General features: G+C 39.8%; 1 protein-coding gene across 12 annotated transcripts in view; it reads left to right on the forward strand.

Moving 5' to 3' along the window:
• Nucleotides 1–21834, forward strand: part of ASCC1 (activating signal cointegrator 1 complex subunit 1) — a 149242-nt gene that overhangs the window by 90172 nt on the left and 37236 nt on the right. For all 12 annotated transcript variants that reach the window (XR_007513401.1, XR_007513402.1, XM_049854823.1 and 9 more), the window contains one exon: nucleotides 14168–14292. Coding sequence is in view for 10 of the 12 variants with exons in the window: in XM_049854823.1 (XP_049710780.1) it covers nucleotides 14168–14292 (125 nt within the window). In the remaining 2 variants the exon portion in view is untranslated. The remainder of the gene's footprint in view (nucleotides 1–14167; nucleotides 14293–21834) is intronic.

A 21834-nucleotide genomic window follows, 5' to 3' on the forward strand; every position in this document is an offset into this window, starting at 1 on the left:
TTTCTATGTGGAAAAGTTGGAAATATTCCCTTTAAAATCAGTGACAGGACACAAACACCTACTATCAACACTTTTATTCAAGGACTTAGCCAGTGCAGTAAGGCAAGAAGAATAAGAAATTAAAGGCACAAGAACTACAAAGGAGAAAACAGAACTGTCATTATTCACAGATGATATGATTATGTAGAGAACCCTAAAGACTCTGTAGATTAAGTTATTAGAAATGATAGGTTTAAGGTGATTGGCTATAAAGTCAGTATACTAAAATCAGTTGCTTTTCTGTTGTCATTAGGTGCCATTGAGTCAGTTCTGACTCATAGCGACCCTATGTACCACAGAACGAAACACTCCTCGATCCTACACCATCCTTACAGTCGTTGTTATGCTTGAGCCCACTGTTGCAACCACTTTGGCAGTCCATCTCCTTGAGGATCGTCTTCTTTTCTGCTGACCCTCTACTTTACCAAGCATGATGTCCTTCTCCAGGGACTGATCCCTCCTGACAACACATCCAAAGTATGTAAGACTCAGTCTCACCATCCTTGCTTCTAAGGAGCATTCCGGTTGTACTTCTTCCAAGACCGATTTGTTCGTTCTTTTGGCAGTCCGTGGTATATTCAATATTCTTCGCCAACACCACAGTTCAAAGGTGTCACTTGTTCTTCGGTCTTCCTTATTCATTGTCCACCTTTCACATGTAAATGATGTGATTGAAAATACCATGGCTTGGGTCAGGCGCACCTTATTTTTCAGGGTGACATCTTTGCTTTTCAACGCTTTAAAGGGTTCTTCGCAGCAGATTTACCCAGTGCAATGCACCTTTTGATTTCTTGGTTGCTGCTTCCATGGGTGTTGATTGTGGATCCAAGTAAAATGAAATTCTTGACAACTTTGATCTTTTCTCCGTTTATCAAGGTGTGGCTTATTGGTCCAGTTGTGAGGATTTTTGTTTTCTTTATGTTGAGGTGTAATCCATACTGAAGGCTGTAGTCTTTGATCTTCATCAATAAGCGTTTCAAGTCCTCTTCACTTTCAGCAAGCAAGGTTGGGTCATCTGCATAACGCAGGTTGTTAATGAGTCTTCCTCCAATCCTGATGCCCGTTCTTCATATAGCCCAGTTTCTCGGATTATTTGCCCAGCATACAGATCGAATAGGTATGGTGAAAGGATATGACCCTGATGCACACCTTTCCTGACTTCAAACCACGTAGTATCTCCTTGTTCTGTCTGAACAACTGCCTCTTGTTCTATGTACAGGTTCCTCATGAGCACAATTAAGTGTTCTGGAATTCCTGTTCTTCAAAATGTTATCCATAATTTGTTATGATCCACACAGTCGAATGCCTTTGCATAGTCAATAAAACACAGGTAAACATCCTTCTGGTATTCTCTGCTTTCAGCCGGGATCCATCTGACATCAGCAATGATAATCCCTGATTCCACGTCCTCTTCTGAATCTGGCCTGAATTTCTGGCAGTTCCCTGTCGATATACTGCTGCAGCCGTTTTTGAATGATCTTCAGCAAAATTTTGCTTGTGTGTGATATTAATGATATTGTTCGATAATTTATGCATTTGGTTGCATCACCTTTCTTGGGAATAGGCATAAATATAGATCTCTTCCAGTTGGTTGGCCAGGTAACCATTTTCTAAATTTCTTGGCAAAGTCGGCTGAGCAGTTCCAGTGCTGTATTCGTTTGTTGAAACATCTCAATTGATATTCCATCAATTCTTGGAGCCTTATTTTTTGCTAATGCCTCCAGTGCAGCTTGGACTTCTTCCTTCAGTACCATCGGTTCCTGATCATATGCCACCTCTTGAAATGGTTGAACGTTGGCTAATTCTTTTTGGTATAATGACTCTGTGTATTCCTTCCATCTTCTTTTGATGCTTCCTGCGTTGTTTAATATTTTCCCCATAGGATCCTTCACTATTGCAACTCAAAGCTTGAATTTTTTTTCAGTTCTCTCAGCTTGAGAAACGCCAAATGTGTTCTTCCCTTTCGGTTTTCCATCTCCAGATCTTTGCACGTGTCATTATAATACTTCCTTTTTCTTCTCAAGCTGCTCTTTGAAACCTTCTGTTCATTTCTTTTACTTCATCATTTCTTTCTTTTGCTTTAGCTGCTTGACTTTTGAGAGCAAGTTTCAGAGTCTCCTCTGACATCCATCTTGGTCTTTTTTTTCTTTCCCATCTTTTCAATGACCTGTTGCTTTCTTCATGTATGATGTCCTTGATGTCATTCCACAACTCCTTTGGTCTTCAGTCATTAGTGTTCAATGCATCAAATCTGTTCTTGAGATGGTCTCTAAGTTCAGGTGGGATATACTCCAGGTCATACTTTGACTCTTGTGGACTTGCTCTGATTTTCTTCAGCTTCAACTTGAACTTGCACATGAGCAACTGATGGTCTGTTCCAGCCAGCCCCCTGGCCTTGTTCTGACTGATGATGTTGAGCTTTTCCATCTTCTCTTTCCACAGATGTAGTCGATTTGATTCCTTTGTGTTCCATCTGGCCAGGTCCATGTGTGTAGTCACCGTTTATGTTGGTGAAAAAAGGTGTTTGCAGTGAAGAAGTCATTGGTCTTGCAAAATTCTGTCATTCGATCTCCGGTGTTGTTTCTATCACCAAGGCCATATTTTCCACTAATGATCCTTTGTTTCCAATTACACATTCCAATCACCAGTAATTATCAGTGCATCCTGATTGCATGTTCGATCAATATCATACTGCAGAAGCTGATAAAAATCTTCTATTTTTTCATCTTTGGCCTTAGTGGTTGGTGCGTAAATTTGAATAATAGTGGTATTAACTGGTCTTCCTTGTAGGCATAAGGATATTATCCTATCACTGACAGCGTTGTACTTCAGGATATATCTTGAAATGTTCTTTTTGACGATGAATGCAACAGCATTACTCTTCAAGTTCTCATTCCCAGCATGGTAGACTATATGATTGTCTGATTCAGAATGGCCAATACCAGTCCATTTCAGCTCACTAATGCCTAGGATATCGATGTTTATGCATTCCATTTAATTTTTGATGATTTCCAATTTTCCTAGGTTCATACTTTATACATTCTAGGTTCCGACTATTAATGGATGTTTGCAGCTGTTTCTTCTCATTTTGAGTTGTGCCACACCAGCAAACAAAGCTCCTAAAAGCTTTCCTCCATCCATGTCATTAAAATCGACTCTACTTTGAGGAGGCAGCTCTTCCACATTTGTGTTTTGAATGCCTTCCAACCTGGGGGGCATACCTTCGAGCACTATATCAGACAATGTTCTGCTGTTGTTCGTAGGGTTTTCACTGGCTAATTCTTTTCAGAAGTAGGCTGCCAGATCCTTCTTCCTAGTCTGTTTTCTATATACCAGCAATAAACAGAACATCACTTTTAAAAAGATGCCATCCATTTACAGTAGCAACAAAAACTATAAGGTTCTTAGGAATAAATATAGCAAAGTTTTTTTTTTTATGTGCAAGACCTTTTTCAGAAAATTATAAATTGAGAGACTACCTGCATTCAAGGATACAAAGACTCAGCTTCATGAGCAAGTGATTCTACTCAAAGGGATCTATATAGATTAAATGCAATTATATATTAAGTATGTAACTGAAGTGAAGAGCCAGGAACAGGAGGGGAAAGTATTTAAAAGCCATTGTAGTAGTTCAGGTAAGAAGCAAAAAAGGCCTGAACTAGGGCAGCAGCAATGGGAATCGATACATGGAGGCAAGAATAGTAACATCTTTTTGATTAGGCAGTTTTCTGAAAGTGGAAGATAGGAGTAGGTGAATATGATCCATCGTGATTAAGCTGATTTATCTCAGGAATGCAAAGATGAGTAAAAACCAGGAAATCTAATAATATACTCCCAAATAGGTCAAATTAAAAATAAATATCTAAAAAGATGTTGTCATGGATTGAATTATGTCCTCCCAAAAATGTGTGTATCAATTTGGGTGGGCCATGATTCCCAGTATTGTGTGCTTGTCCTCCAATTTGTGATTGTAATTTTATGTTAAAGAGGATTAGGGTGGGATTCTAATACCCTTACTAAGGTCACATCCCTGATCCAATGTAAAGGAAGTTTCCCTGGGGGTGTGGCCTGTACTACCTTTTACCTTACAAGAGATAAAAGGAAAAGGAAGCAAGCAGAGACTTGGGGACCTGATACTACCAAGAATAAAGAGCAGGAACAGAGCACTTCCTTTGGACCTGGGGTCCCTGTGCTGAGAAGCTCCTCAACCAGGAGAAGATTGATGACAAGGACCTTCCTCCAGAGCCAAGAAGAGAAATCCTTCCCCTGGAGCCGATGACCTGAATTTGGACTTGTAACCTACTAGACTGTGAGAGAATAAATTTCTCTTTGCTGAAGCCATCCACTTGTGGTATTTCTGTTATAGCACCACTAGATAACTAAGATAGATGTGTAAAAGGCTTTTGACAAAATTCAACCCATTTTTTAAATTGAAAACTAGAAATAGATGTGTCCTAATAAGATAAATATCTGTTTAAAGCAGTAATCAACAGTCATATTGAATGATAACATACTGGTTTATACCCATTGCAATCAGAAAGAAAACATGTTTGAAAGGAGATATAATTGTCGTTATTTGCAGATAACATAACAGTCTGCTAAAAACTTTAAAATTGATAAGAGGTCAGTAAAAGTGCTAACAAGTGGCTGGACAAAAGATAAATATCCAAACTATAAACCAACAGAAGGCAGAGACCAAAGGAAAGCCTGTTACTATCTTATCCAGCAGTACAGGCAAAGATATCAAAATAAGCAACTGCTCACCCGGCCTATTGTGAACTGTAATTGGAGAAGGAGATTACGTAAGGAATCAAGATATAATGCCAATACTTAAAAGGAAACTTTTTTCCCAATATCTTTTAAGAATGTCAGAGTTAAAAGACTGAATTAAAATTGATACATGACATTATGCATTTGTCAAAACCCAAAGAACTGTACAACACAAAAAGTGAACCGTGAACACATGCTGTGTACGTTAGTTAATAATAACATATTGATATTGGTTCACCAGTTGTAACAAATGTGCCCATGAATGGAAGATATGAATAATAGGAGAAATGGTATGCAGTGGGGAGAAGGTATATATGGGAACTGTATTTTCTGTGTAATTTTGCTGTTAGCCTGAAAATGCTCTAAAAAATAAAATGTATTTAAAAAAAAAAAGATAAATACCCCAGAATAACTAAGTACTTACAAAGTACCAGGCCCTGTATTAGACACCATAAGAGATACAAAAATGGGTAAAATGGCCCTAACCTTAAGGAGTTTAAAATCTGTTGAAAGAAAGAAGACAGATTTTAAAAGTAGAACAACACTAAGTAGGTGTTCAATATGATGACATGAAAAGGCCACTGCTGGTAAAATATAAATTAATACAAGCTTCCCAGAGAGCAGGGTGACATTTTGTGCCAAGAATTTCATTTTATACTTCTTAATTCCGTAATTCTCCCTCTAGGAATTTATCTAATGGAATTAACTGGAAATGTGGACAAATACTTATATGTAAAGATATCTATTGGAGTATTGTGTATAACAGTAAGCATTGGAAGTAGTCTAAATAGTCATCAAAATGAAATTGATGGGAAATAAACATCTATAGAAGTAGAGAATGCTGTGGAGTGACTAAAAATTACGTCTTGGAAGAGTATTTAATAAAGTGGAAAATGTTCACAAAGAGTATTATGTGTTAAAAGCAGATTACGAAACACTTTGTAAATATATATTTACTTTTTTTCCCCCCAAAACATGTGAAGAGAGAACAGGAGATCAATAAGCCAGTCAGTCTGGATATATAAACTTATCAGCAGTTTGTCTTGATACCAAGTATTTTTGCTTTCAGCTTACTGTTTTTGGTTTTGTTTTTTTTACAGTGTTGGTATAAGAGGCAAGTGTTGCGTTTGTTCAGGTATACTTGGTCAGGTCATCACGGGCAATGGTAATTAGCATGTGACTGTGAGTGGTAGAATGGTTTGACCAGCTCTGGTTGACTGACAAGCCTGTGCTCATGACAGACCAGAAAAAGGGATTAAGAATAAGTGGATATAGTCTTAAATGCTAACAAGCGGCCATCTAAGATACATCAATTGGTCTCAACCCACCTGGATCAAAGGAGAATGAAGAACACCAAGGTCACACGATAACTATGAGCCCAAGAGACAGAAAGGGCCACATGAACCAGAGACTTATATCATCCTGAGACCAGAAGAACTAGATGGTGCCCGGCCACAACCGATGACTGCCCTGACAGGGAGCACAACAGAGAACTCCCGAGGGAGCAGGAGAACAGTGGGATGCAGACCCCAAATTCTCATAAAAAGACCGGACTTAATGGTCTGACTAAGACTAGAAGAATCCCAGTGGTCGTGGTCCCCAAACCTTCTGTTGGCCCAGGACAGGAACCATTCCCGAAGACAACTCATCAGACATGGAAGGAACTGGACAATGGGTTGGAGAGAGATGCTGATGAAGAGTGAGCTACTTGTATCAGGTGGACACTTGAGACTGTGTTGGCATCTCCTGTCTGGAGGGGAGATAGAAGGGTAGAGAGGGTTAGAAACTGGCAAAATTGTCACGAAAGGAGAGACTGAAAGGGGGGAGTGGGCTGACTCATTAGGGGGAGAGTAAGTGGGAGTATGGAGTAAGGTGTATATAAGCTTATATGTGACAGACTGACTTGATTTGTAAACTTTGACTTAAAGCACAATAAAAATTATTAAAAAAAAAAGTGGATATATACTCTTCTACAAAGTTTGATGAAAAGAAGATGAGAGGTGGATAGATTCGTGTGTTTGCATATATATGTATATGTATGTATGGAGCCCTGGTGGCAAAGTGGTTGAGACCCTGGCTGCTAACCAAAAGGTCGGCAGTTTAAATCCACCAGGCATTTCTTGTAGACCTTATGGGGCGGTTCTACTCTGTCCTATCGGATCAGTATGAGTTGAAATAGACTCGATGGCAACGAGTTTATGGGTATGTAGGTATATATCAGAATTGAATTTCACAGTTATGCAGCCAACATCATTACGAATAGTTTCCCATCTCCCTTTCATAGCCAAGCTTCTTTTTATGTTGTTTTATAAAAATCAAGCCTTAAAAATGGCTAAAGTGAAAATTAAGTGACTCTCTTGCGCCCTGTTCTGACTCCCAGTTTTCCTCTCCAGAGCAAACACTGTGAAGAGTCATTTTGTATGCATATTATTTTACACAAATGGGACCACATTATGCATTCTGTTCTGCAGTTTGTTCCTTTTGTGAAATACAGCTTGGCCATTACTTTTATGGCAGTGTGTATTAAAAAAAAAAAAAAAAAAAAAACCCATTGCTGTCAAGAACTGCCCCGCATGGTTCCGAGGAGCACCTGGGGGATTTGAACTGCTGACCTTTTGGTTAGCAGCTGTAGCTTTTAACCACTACCCCACCAGGGTTTCCTCAGTGTGTACAGATCCTGTGAGATACTGCTGGATCAGTCCTTCTGAGCCACAGCCGTTGTACCATAAGACTTCTTTGTTCAAAAATCTCGCATCATTTCACATTCATATTCCTCAGTCTAACATTCAGGACCTTCCAGTATGACACCAACTCAGTATTTCAGTTTTATCTTCCATTTTCTTATACCTGCTCCAGGTTCCAGCCAGCTTCACTACTTGTTGACGGTCCTTTGTGTCTTTGTTAATATCTTTTCTTGTGGCTGAAATTTCCCTCATGTTGCTTCTTGCCTGTTTGTGCCCAAATGCTGTCTGTCTTTCCTTCTTCCTGTCCTTCCTTTTTTTCTCCAGTAGACTGTAAGATTATCAAGAACGGGCGTATGTCTTTTTTAGCCTCGTTCACCCAGGGCCTTTTACAACATATGGCTCATAGTAGATGTTCACTGAATGTTTATTAAGACATTTATTCATTCAGCTGATATACAAAGATGATTTCAGCACAGATAGCTCCCGTTCTAAGCCCATCTTCCTTGTATCCTATTCTGGTCCCAACGCAGCTGTAATCTCTTCCACTTTTAAATTACTCAAAGCGCCTTGTATTGCTTATGTCATGACCAAAGTCTATGTATAGTCTCATATAAAAATAAAAACAAAAATTTTGTTATGTTAATAGATTATAAGCTGTTTAAGAACAAGTCCAGCTTGTTTAATTTTTTATTCTTATAGCGACTAGCATAATGCCTGTGTACACAGAAGTATTAATTGAATACAACTGTATTCAATTGAAAAAATAAACAGAAGCCCGGACTGTGCACTTTCTGGTGACTCAGTAATCATTGTGCAGCTCAACTCCATGTCTGGAGATAGCTCGGGAGTGCCAGAGCTCTGTAGTACTTAGAGGCCTTTAAAATGAGAGTTTAGATTCACAAATTAAGAACTGGCTTCTGTTTTCAAACCTAATGCAACTGCCTAAATGATCAAGCTGCTTGGGAATAATTTACTATTTTTTTTCACAGCAGCCCTGAATTACTTTTACTTCACTTATGAGGAAGCAAAGGCATAGAGAAACTTTGTGACTCATTCATAGTCAAACAGGAAGGGGTCAATGAAGTGAGAATTGAAGGAACAGAAATATGGTGATGTGTTGTCAAATATAGTATCCATGACATTGACCTGCAGATTTTAGTGATTATGCCCAAGTACCCTTAAGTTCTCTTAAACTCCAAAATAGCTATCCCTGTGAATTTATTCATGCATGCAGCAGGTGTATATGGGGTACACTGGTACAGTGAATGAGGTGAAGACTTAGCCTTCACGGAGGGTATAGTAAATTGGTAACAGCAGACCCGGGTGCCCAGGGGACTTGGCTTCTGGTCCCTTGCATCGCTGACTCTGAGCAACTCAGGCTGTCGGTGCTTCATTTCCTCCTGTGTAAACTGAGAAAGCTACAAGAGAACTTTTTAAAGGACTTTAATCTCTTTAAAGTTGTAAATCAATATATTGGGCAGAAACTCTAGTTTTCTAGAAGGACAAAGCTGGTTTTCTTGAATTTAATCCGTTTAATTTTCCTCTTCTAGCATTTCCTGCTCCCTGTTCTTACATAGCTGTACTCCTGCCCACTTTTCTTTTTAATAAAGAGAACAGTGAGGCATCGTTCTGCTGTGGTTTGTGATTGAGGTGGATTTTGCAGTGTCATCCTCATGTTCAGACTTAAACGCGGTGTTGTACTAGTTAGAAACATTTCAGAATCTTTACAGTTTTGTGGTGGTAACAGAAACTTTTAGACCCCCTGTAATGTAGGCCTTTGCCTGGAAATCCATGTGCATAATTAACTGGTTTAGAGTTACCGGCAGCATGAGAGTATTTTATCTTCCCCTTCGGAATTTAGGGACATGACCGTTTTCAGGAATCAGTCCTCTTTCTCCCTTACCAATATTTTGTTGGTTAGCCTTTCTCATTGCTGGTTTAAACTACTCTAAAAGCTATTTAAAATGATATTTTAGAAAAAAAGTTAATGACATGGAAAAGTAATCGGTGTATATTAAGTGACATAAGGAGATGATAGAAAAGTATGTTATAGTCTTTTTAAAATTGATGTATATGCATAGAAAAAGGTTGAAAGAATACATGTCAAAAAGTTAACAGTGTGTATCTGTGGATGGTGAGGCTATATTTTCCTGTTTATGCTTTGCTGCATTTTCCATAACTTCTACAATGAACATTTTTTTGTATTCAGGAAAAAAAGATAATTCTGTAAGGAAGAAGGAAATGATACAACGTCTATCTTAACTGGTTTCCATGCCTTTATTTTTCCTGTGCATGTTACTTCGTAAAAACCCTCGCAGGCTTTCTATGTTAACCAAATAAGATTCCAACCCTTCCTGGCCCACACGGGGCCCTCAAAACATGGTTTCAGCCTACCTTTCCATCTTGTCGCTGTCCTTCTCTCTCTCTAAAATTTCTCACAAATCCTTAAATGCGTTGTGTTCTTTGACATTCAGTTGTTAGTTGCTCAGAACAAAATTCTTTTATATTCCTTCAACTTCTGACTCCGTTGTATCAGAAAGTCTACCGCTTCTCACCACCTCCACTGCTACCACCTCCATAGTCTCCTAACTGGCTTCCTGCTTCCATCCTTGCGTCCGTCACAGTCTGCCCTCTACATGGTAGCCACAGTTTTTTTTTTTTTTTTAATGTCAATCAGATTGTCATTTCTCTGCCAAACATCCTCTAAAAGCTCACTTAGAGCGAAAGCTTTGCAAGAGACTGAGGGCCCTATGTGGTCCTCCTTACCTCTCCGGTATCATCACCCCTCTCCCCAATTTCACTCCACACACAGGCTTCCCCACTATTCCTCACTCATATCTCACCTATGCCTGCCTCATATGTCTATAGTTATTGTTCCCTTTCTCTGGTATGCTGTTCCCTCAGGTCTCTGCTCAAATGTCACTTCCTTTATTAGAGAGACCTTCCCTGGTCACTCTATCTAAAATAGCACACTCAGGGATCTGGGGTCTTAAAAGCTAGCAAGTGGCCACCTGAGATACATTAATTGATCCCAACCCACCTGGAGCAAAGGAGAATGAAGAACACCAAAGACACAAGGAAGATATTAGCCCAAGAGACAGAAAGGGCCACATAAACCAGAGACTCCATCAGCCTGAGATCAGAAGAACTAGATGGTGCCCAGCTACCACCACCAACTGCCCTGACAGGGAACACAACAGAGAGTCCTCGACAAGAGAAGAGTGAGGTATGGAACTCAAAGTCTAGTAAAAAGACCAGATGTAATGGTCTGACTGAAACTGGAGAGGCCCCGGAAGACACGGCCCCTGGACTCTGTTAGCCCAGAAATGAAACCATTCCCAAAGCCAACTCTTCAGACAAAGATTAGACTGGACTGTAAGACGTAAGACATAAAATGATACTTGTGAAGAGAGTACTTCTTAGCTCAAGTAGATACGTGAGACTAAATGGGCAGCTCCTGTCTGGAGGTGAGATAAGAAGGCAGAAAGGGACAGGAAGGGGCTGGTTGAATGGACACAGGAAATCCGGGGTGGAAAGGAGGAGTGTGTTGTCACATTATAGGGAGAGCAACTAGGGTCATATAACAATATGTGTATAAATTTTTTGTATGAGAAACTAACTTGAACTGTAAACTTTCACTTAAAGCGCAATAAAAAAAATACGAAAGTTGAAAAATAAGTAAATGGATAAAATAGCACACTCATTCCCCAATCACAGTCTGCTCCCTCCTTTCTATTCCCTTTTCTTTATGGTGCTTACCACCACTTGACAGAGTGTATGTGTAGTTCCTTACTATCTGTCTCCTACTAGAATGTGAGCTGCTTAAGGACAGGGATTTTTTTTTTTAATTGTACTTTAGAAGAAGGTTTACAGAGCAAATTAGTTTCTCATTAAAGGGCAGTCATTTGTTTTGTTTACCTCTATACAGTAAGACCTGTGAAAGCCAAAATATGTGAAAGACAGAAACCTGTCAAAGAAGGAAAACGCAAATATTTTCCACTAATAGGGAGCAACAGAAAAGTGGTAAGATTGCACCCTGTCAAAGGCAGAAAACTTGCAAGACCCGGAAAAACAAGACAGTCCCATCAAGTTCCTGCTTGCACAGGTTTTGTTGTATTTCTACCACCTACAAGAACATTAGGAGGCCTGGTGGTGTAGTGGTTAAAAGCCCGGCTGCTAACCAAAAGGAAGGCAGTTTGACTCCATCAGCCACTCTTTGGAAACTCTGGGGGGCAGCTGTACTCTGTCCCGTAGGGTTGCTATGAGTCTAAGTCGACTCAATGGCAATGGGTTTTTTTTTTGGTGTGACATCAGGAACTGAGGTGGCACAGTGGTTAAGCGCTCGGTTGCTAATCAAAAGGTTGGCAGTTCCAATCCCCCAGCTGCCCCATGGGAGAAAGATGTGGCAGGCTGCTTCCGTAAAAATTACAGCCTTGAAAACTCTATGGGGCAGTTCTGCTCTGTCCTGTAAAGTTGTTATGCATTGGAATCAACTTGACAGCAGTGGGTTTTGGGTTTTTATGAGGACATCAACCCTTCCTGTCTCCTTTGAGGTTGTACTCTATTAATTTCCTCTATTGCCTAAAATTTCATCTTTCTCCTCTCTTGGATAATTTATTGTCAGTAAGCACTTTTAATTCTTGTTCTCATTGAAAAATACAGCCTTTCCTCAATTCAACATTCTGTTTGTCAGAAATAAATAGGCAGTTTTTGCTCCCTTTCTTACTTTGCTTTTCTGTAGTATTGTATTGATTATCACTCGCCCCCCAACCTTGTAACTCTCCTTTCAGCCTCTCTGATACCACACTTTCCTGGTCTCTCTTTTCTTCTTCCCTCGTCCTTATCAATTGTCGTTGCTGGTTCCTTCTCTGCCCCTTAAATAGAAGTATCCCATAGGGCTCTGTTCTTAGCGTTCATCTTGGCTTAGTCTGAATTCATCCAGATGACTGCCTCTATCCCATGATTTTAACCACTGTTTTTGCACTGAGGACTCCAGGATCTGTATCTACTCCCCAGATTTTTCTCTTGAGTTCCAGACTTATATTTCCATCTCTCCCCGGACATGTCCTTCCTGACATCCTGCCACACATGCAAAATCATACACAGTATTAACCTTCCTACAACAACACAGCACAACTTAGCAATAGCAGTTGCTTCTCCATAACTCCTCACCTTGGTCAGTGACCACCTGGTCATTTAGGGTAGACGCTTGAGAGTCATTCTCAACTTCCTCTCCGCTAACACTGCCGCATCTGAATAAACACCAGGACCTATCAGCTTCTCTCTCACCTAGCTCTTCGGAATCCATCCCCTTGTCTCAGTTCTCACTGTCCCTGCTGTAGTGCAGGTCTTCATCATTTTCCCCTTTATACTGCAGTCATTAAGACATGCATGGTCTCTGAAACCGGACTGTATGGGTTCTAATTCTTCTCAACCACTTATTAGTTACGTGACCTTGATCAAGTTTTATGACCGCTGTGTGCCTCAGTTACGTCATTGGTAAAATAGGGTAATTTATTGTGAGGATTAAATGATTTAATAGCTATAAAGTGCTCAGAACGGTGCCTGACGCGTAATAAACGTTTGTTGTTTTTCCTACTATTATAGTAGCTGCCTAGATTACCTCTGTGCTGCTGGCCTCTTCGCTTCTAATGCGCTTTCCACTCTGCCACAGGAGTCGGCTTTCAGAAATGTACTTCTGACCACACCATTCCCTTTTCAGTAACCTTTCTGTGGCTTCTCAAGTCAGATCACTACTTATAAATGCAGCTCATCTCCATTCTATTACAGCCATAATAAATAATTGGCAGTTTTCCAAAGGTGGGATGGTTTTATATGCCTGGCCATCTTTGCATATGTTGTTTCTTCTCCTTTGAGGGCCCTTCTTTCCTTCTTTTCCTGGTTTTATCCACAAGCCTTTAATAATCTTTCAAGACCAAGTTCAAACCTCCTGTGAAAACATGGCCCTCTCCAGGTAGGGCTGATCACTCCTTTTGTTGTGCCACATAACACTCGCCACGATATATTACAATTATTTGTTTCTGTGACTGTCCTCTTGACAAGACTGTGAGCTCCATGATGGTGGGAGCTGCAGCGTTTTCTTCTTACTCTTAAATGCAAGGTCTTGTATGGTGATAGCACAGAGTACATAGATGCTCCACCAAGTACCGAAACCCAGACCTGTTGCCGTTGAGTTAGTTCTGACTCATAGTGACCCTGTAAGACAGAGGACCATAGTTTTACACAAATAACGTACACCGTCTGTGTCTGCCAATTGAGCCCTCCCCTCATGAGGTATTTTCGTAAGTGTGCTATGCTAATTTTTTTTTTTTTAACAGCAACATGTGAAAAAAAATTGGCATAGTGGCACTTATGAAAATACCTTGCGGGGGAGAGGCAAGATTGGCAAACAAACACAGAAGGCGGGTGTTATTTGCATAAAATGCAGTAGAACCGCTATAGGGTTTCCAGGGCTGTAATCTTTATGCAAGCAGACTGTCACATCTTTCTCCTGCAGAGCAGCTGGTGGGTTCCAACTGGATTAGGTTAGCAGCTGAGCACTTAACCACTGTGCCACCAAAGATCCTTAGATATTCCATAAATATTGTTAAATTAGTAATCAGGGGTTCAGGGGTGTGTTAAGATTTCTGTAATTTTTTCCTTAATTTCTCTAGGCTTCAGGAATTAGCTGACCGAGTGCTGGAACGTTTTCAGTCATCTGGACTAATAGTGAAAGAGTGGAATAGTGTGAAACTCCACGCTACAGTCATGAATACACTGTTCAGGAAAGACCCCAATGGTAAGTCCTCCATAGGACTGCAACACAGTTTGTGAACAGCAAGGCCTTGTGGTATCCCTGGGGTTTAAATAGAATGGGCTGTCAAGGAAGCTCGGATATACTTTGTTTTTTAGCTCTTTTTTTGATGTGCCCAATGGAAGTGGACAGGGACATATCTAGCAAGGTAATGTGGTATTCCAGACCTTTTGCTTCTGTCACACATAGAGTTGCCAAATTTAGCAAATAAAAATACAGAATGTGTGGTTAAATTTGAATTTCAGGTAAACAACAAAACATTTTTTAATAAGAGGATGTTCCGTGCAATACTGGTGCCTTTTTTTCCTTTCGCCATTTCAGCCATTTTTACGCCTACAATTCAGTGTCAGTAATTACGTTCACCGTGTTGTACAGCTATCACCACTATCCATTTGCAGTTTTTTTCATCATCCTTAACAGAAACTCAGCACTTCTTAAGCAGTTACTCCCCATTTCCCCTTCCTGTCTGTCCCATTTGTGCCTTTTTTAAAAGGAGGGAAGATAAAAAAAAAAGGTTAGCTAGTAGTTAGTTCTTAAGTTCTTGTTATCACAAATTACGTCTCAATACATGGTGTGCCATAAGCACATTTATGCATTTGTGACATTTTTGGTTGTCATGATTCGGGGCAGGGGGAGTTCTCGCTGGCATTTAGTGTGTGGAGGCCAGGGATGCTGCCGAACATTCTACAGTGCATCAGACCGCCGCCCACAACAAGGAGTTATTCAGCGTAAAATGTCAACAGCACCGAGGTTGAGAAACCCTGGGTTAGAGTGATAATTTTTTCTCTTAGAATCTTAGCCTTCATATAAGAATGTCTTGTTTTCAGCCTTGATTTTGGATGATAATCTGCTTTTCAAAAGGAGTTCTTTTCCTCCTATCCCCAACCCCCAAGCGAGAGCTGCTCTAGCACAATTCAGCATCTGGTTAGAAGCCACACGTTCAAGCTTCACGGGGGTTTTTCTTCCAAGGCCTGTTGTTTAAAGCATACAGCAGCATAATCCCATATTTAGATTTTATTTAGTCTGTTAGGACTCTTACCTTGGTTTTAGAAATCTAGGTTGGAAAAGGACTCCATCAGGACTTGAGCTCATGTATGATTTGTAGTCTTATAGTTTATGAAAATTTACGTGCTCTTTTTTTTGTCAAGGCAAAAGTTGCTATTTCTCTCAGATATACCAGAGACCCCAACTGGAAATCATTTAATGATAGCCCCATTTGGTTAGAGCCTTGTAAGACCAAGAGACATATAAACCCATTGCCATCTAGTAGAACTGCCCTACAGGATTTCCAAGGAGCAGCTGGTGGATTCTGCCAGCCTTCTGGTTAGCAGCCGAGCTCTTAACCACTGCACTACCAGGGCTCCGAGAGACATATGTAGCTATCCAGTTATCAGTTCTATAGTATTTAATGTTTTGTGATACTAGATTGTATTTTATTTAAAACTTTTCTAAATAAATTATTATTTTGCCTTTGGGAACATTGAGATCAAAAAAGTTTCAAAGAACCTGGTCAAAACCTATAGACTCTTGTTTGAGTAGTTAATAGAATCCAAAGCTCTGGATTTGTTCTTGTTCTGATAGAGTACATTTCTTTTATTTGAATAGTACTGCAGAAGTCTGGAATATTCAAGATATTTATGTGTTATAATTTACCCTATATCATGAAAATGTTTAAAGGGGTTTGGAGTATTTGCTTTGGACATCAGCTTTAATTTTAGAAAACACAGTAAGATACCTTGACGTGATGTATATTTTAACATTATTACGTAAACAAAGAGCTACAGATCTCTGTAAAACCAAAAAAAAACCCAAGACCCGTAGCTGTTGAGTTGATTCCAACTCATAGCGACCCTATAGGATAGAGTAGAACTGCCCCATGTGGTTTCCAAGGAGTGACTGGTAGATTTGAACTGCCGACCTTTTGGTTAGCAGCCAAACGCTTAACCAGTTTGCCACCAGAGCTTCACAGATCTTTATAGTACATGCCAAATTAATTGGTTCAAAAGATGTATCTAATACTATCCAATAGAACTTTCTGTGGTGATGGACATAGCCTGTATCTTTGCTGTCCAATATGGTAGCCACTATCTAACCAAAACCAAACCCAGTGCCGTCGGGTCAATTCCAACTCACAGTGACCCTATAGGACAGAGTAGAACTGCCCCATAGTTTCCAAGGAGCGCCTGGCGGATTCAAACTGCCGACCCTTTGATTAGCAGCTGTAGCACTTCACCACTACGCCGCCAGGGTTTCCGTAGCCACTATCTACATGTGGTTATTGAGCACTGGAAAGGTGGCTAGTGAAATGAAAAAAGTGAACTTTTCATTTTAGTTAATTTAAATAACCACATGTGGCTAGTGGCTACTGTTTTGGACAGTGCAGGTATAGACAATATTTTATTAGATACTTCATAGCTATCATTATTGCATTTTGGTTTTGGTTTCTAGTCCTTAATTTTTGGTTCAACTTCTCACCACTGTCCCATGCCCCATTGTTGACTAATCTCTTGACATAGCATAAGTGAATCTTGCAGGAATCTCTATCGTCTAAACTGTGTTGATCTAAATATATATTCAGTTAGCACTGCAGTTTCATATAAGAAAATATTCTGTGTTCAGAGTCTAGTTATCCCTTTCTACTTATGGCTATTTTTAATATAATGGCTTTATTGAGATAGAATTCGCATATCATACAATTTACTTGTTTACATTTAAAGTATATAGTTCAGTGGTTTTTCGTATATTCAGAGTTCTGCAACACCATCACAGCAATCAATTTTAGAACATTTTCATCACGCCACAAAAAAAACCCTGTACCCGTTAGCAGCCACTCCCCATTTCTCCTCAGCCCCCATGTCCCAGCCCTATTCAACTACCAGTCTACTTTCAATAGACTGTTCTGAACATTTCATATAAATGGAGTCATACAATATGTGACTTTTTTGACTGGCTTCTTTCACTAGGATAATGTTGTTGAGTTTTATCCATGTTTAGGATGTATCTGAACCTATTCCTTTTTATTACTAAATAATATTCTTTTGCATGGGAGTGATGTCACAGAAGATGGTGGAGTAGGAGGCTCCTACACTGAACAACTGCTGAGCTGGCAAGAGCTGTGAGAATCAACTGTTTCAGAACCCTGGAGTCTGCCCAGATACTGGTAGCATCTGGGAGAGTGCTTGATGAAGAAAGAGGCTGGTAAATTTTGGTGAATTTCGGCATTTCACGTTAGCAGCTGCCATCTGCCAGCCCATGGGGACAGCGGTCCACACACCAGAACTTAGGAGATGCAGCAGAAGCATTATTAAGAGGGAAGTTTATAGCTGTAAATGGCTACATTAAAAAGAAAAAATATCTCAAATCAGCCACTTAACTTTAGACCTTAAAGAACTAGAAAAAGAAGAGCAAACTAAATCCAAAGCTAGTAGAAGGCAAAAAAATAAAGATTAGAATAGTGATCAATGCACTAGAGGGGAGAAAAACAATAGAGAGAATCAATGCAATCAAAAGTTGGTTCTTCGAAAAGATCAGCACAATTGATAAACCTTTAGCTAGAAGAACTAAGAAAAAAATTGAAGACACAAATAACTATGAATATTATATGCCAAAAAAAAAACAACTAAATAATCTAGATGAAATGGACAAAATCCTTGAAACACACAAATTACCAAAACTGGGTCAAAAATAGAAAATCTCAACATGTGTCTAAGACGTGGGGAGACCTTGAGATCGGGAACCAGACAAGGATGCCCTTTATCACCACACTTATTCAACATTGTGCTGGAGGTCCTAGCCAGAGCAATTAAGCTAGATAAAGAAATAAAGGGCTTTCAGATCAGTAAGGAAGAAGTAAAAGTATCTCTATTTGCAGATGACATGATCTTATACACAGAAAACCCTAAGGAATCCTCCAGAAAACTACTGAAACTAATAGAAAGTTCAGCAGAGTATCAGGATACAAGGTAAACATACAAAAATCAGTTGGATTCCTCTACACCAACAAAAAGAACATCGAAGAGGAAATCACCAAATCGATACCATTTACAGTAGCCCCCAAGAAGATAAAATACTTAGGAATAAATCTTACCAGAGACGTAAAAGACCTATACAAAGAAAACTGCAAGGCACTACTGCAAGAAACCGGAAGAAATCTACATAAGTGGAAAAACATACCTTGCTCATGGATAAGAAGACTCAACATTGTAAAAATGTCTATTCTGCCAAAAGCGATCTATAGATACAATGCAATTCCGATACAAATTCCAACGACATTTTTTAATGAGATGGAGAAACAAATCACCAACTTCATACGGAAGGGAAAGAGGCCCCAGATAAGAAAAGCATTACTGAAAAAGATGAACAAAATGGGAGGCCTCACTCTACCTGATTTTAGAACCTACTCTACCACCACAGTAGTCAAAACAGCCTGGTACTGGTACAACAACAGATACATAGACCAGTGGAACAGAATTGAAAATCCAGACATAAATCCATCCATATACGAGCAGCTGATATTTGACAAAGGCCCAAAGTCAGCTAAATGGGGAAAAGACAGTCTCTTTAACACATGGTGCTGGCGTAACTGGATATCCATCTGCAAAAAAATGAAACAAGACCCATACCTCACATCATACACAAAAACCAACTCAAAATGGATCAAAGGCCTAAATACCAAATCTAAAACGATAAAGATCATAGATGAAAAAATAGGGACAACGTTAGGAGCCCTAATACATGGCATAAACAGTATACAAAACATTATTAACATTGCAGAAGAGAAACTAGATAACTGGGAGCTCCTAAAAATCAAACACCTATGCTCATCCAGACTTCACCAAAAGATTAAAAGGATTCCCTACAGACTGGGAAAAAGTTTTTAGCTGTGACATTTCCGATCATCACGTGATCTCTAAAATCTACATGGTACTGCAAAAACTCAACTACAAAAAGATAACCCAATTAAAAAATGGGCAAAGGATATGAACAGGCACTTCACTAAAGAAGACATTCAGGTAGCTAACAGATACATGAGGAAATGCTCATGATCATTAGCCATTAGAAAAATGCAAATCAAAACTACAGTGAGATTCGATCTCACTCCAACAAGGCTAGCATTAATCCAAAAAAACACAAGATAATAAATGTTGGAGAGGTTGCGGAGAGACTGGAACACTTATACACTGCTGGTGGGAATGTCAAATGGTACAACCACTTTGGAAATCGATTTGGCACTTCCTTAAAAAGCTAGAAATTAGAACTACCCTACGATCCAGCAATCCCACTCTTTGGAATATATCCTGGAGAAATAAGAGCCTTTACACGAACAGATATATGTTCACTGCAGCACTGTTTACAATAACAAAAACATGGAAGCAATCAAGGTGCCCATCAACGGATGAATGGATAAATAAATTATGGTATATTCACACAATGGAATACTACACATTGATAAAGAACAGTGATGAATCCATGAAACATTTCATAACATGGAGGAATCTGGAAGGCATTATGCTGAGTGAAATTAGCCAGTTGCAAAAGGACGAATATTGTATGAGACCACTATTATAAGAACTTGAGAAATAGTTTAAACAGAGAAGAGCATATTCTTTGATTGTTACAAGAGTGGGGAGGGAGGGAAGGGGGTTTTCACAAATTAGATAGTAGATAAGAACTATTTTAGGTAAAGTGAAAGACAACACACAGACAGGAGAGGTCAACACAACTGGACTAAATCAAAAGCAAAGAAGTTTCCGGAATAAACTGAACTCTTTGAAGGCCAGCGTAGCAGGGGCAGGGGTTTGGGGACCATGGTTTCAGGGGACATCTAAGTCAATTGGCGTAATAAAATCTGTTAAGAAAACATTCTGCATCCCACTTTGGAGAGTGGTGTCTGGGGTCTTAAACGCTGGCAAGCGACCATCTAAGATGCATCAATTGGTCTCAACCCACCTGGAACAAAGGAGAATGAAGAACACCAAAGACAAGGTAATTACGAGCCCAAGAGACAGGGCCGCATAAACTAGAGACTACGTCAGCCTGGACGAGAAGAACTAGATGGCGTCCAGCTACAGCTGATGATTGCCCTGACAGGGAACATAAGAGAGAACCCCTGATGGAGCAGGAGGGCAGTGGGATGCAGACCTCAAATTCTTGTAAAAAGACCAGACTTAATGGTCTGACTGGGACTAGAGGGACCCCAGAGGTCATAGTCCCCAGACCTTCTGTTAGCCCACGACAGGAACCATTCCCAAAGCCAACTCTTTAGACAGGGATTGGACTGGAATATGGGATAGAAAATGATACTGGTGAAGAGTGAGCTTCTTGGCTCAAGTAGACACATGAGACTATGTGTGCAGCTCCTGTCTGGAGGGGAGATGAGAGGGCAGAAGGGGCCAGAAGCTGACCGAATGGACATGAAAATAGAGGGTGGAGAGGAGGAGTATGCTGTCTCATTAGGGGGAGAGCAACTAGGAGTATATAGCAAGGTGTGTACAAGTTTTTTATATGAGAGACTGACTTGATTTGTAAACTTTCACTTAAAGCACAATAAAAATTTTTAAAAGGGGAGAGAGTGTTGACTTGTTGGAGATTTGGCAACCAATGCCTCAAAACAATATGTTTGTTATTTGTTTAATGAGAAGCTAATTTGCTCTGTAAACCTTCATCTGAAGCACACACACAACTTAAACCACATTGCCCAGCAATTCTTTTCCTAAGCATATACCCAAAAGAATTGAAAGCAGGGGCTCAAACAGATATTTGTATGCCAGTGTTCATTGCAGCGTTATTCACAATAGAAAAAAGGTAGAAAACAACCCAATGTCCATCAACAACAGATGAAGGGATAAACAAAATGTGGTATATACATACCAAAAAAAACCCAAGCTCATTGCCGTTGAGTCAATTCCAACTCAGTAGCGACTGTGTAGACCGTATACACATACAATGGAATGTAATTCAGCCACAAAAAGGAATGGAGTTCTGATGCGTGAAACAACATGTATGAACCTTGGAAACATTATGTGGAGTGAAATAAGTCAGGTGCAAAAGGAAAAATACTATATGATTCCATTTATTTGAGGTTGTTATTGTTAGTCAATTCTAACTCATAGCAACCCTGTGTACAACAGAACAAAGCACTGCCCAGTCCTGTACCATCCTTAAAATTGTTGCTATATTTGAGCCCATTGTTGCAGCCACTGTGTCAAGTCCATCTGCTTGAGGGTCTTCCTCTTTTTCACTGACCCTCTACCTTACCAAGCATGATGTCCTTCTCCAGGGACTGGTCCCTCCTGATTTACATGAGAAGAAGTCTCACCATCCTCACTTCTAAGAAGCATTCTGGCTGGTTCCGAGACAGATTTGTTTGTTCTTCTGGCAGTCCATGGTATATTCAGCATTCTTTGCCAACACCATAATTCAAAGGCATCAATTCTTTGGTCTTCTTTATTCATTGTCCAGTTTTTCCACACATATGAGGCGATTGATGGCACTGGGTGGTTGGGTTGGGAGACGATTGAAAATACC

Source organism: Elephas maximus, chromosome 16 (assembly GCF_024166365.1).
Source record: "Elephas maximus indicus isolate mEleMax1 chromosome 16, mEleMax1 primary haplotype, whole genome shotgun sequence".
Lineage (NCBI taxonomy): Eukaryota > Metazoa > Chordata > Mammalia > Proboscidea > Elephantidae > Elephas > Elephas maximus.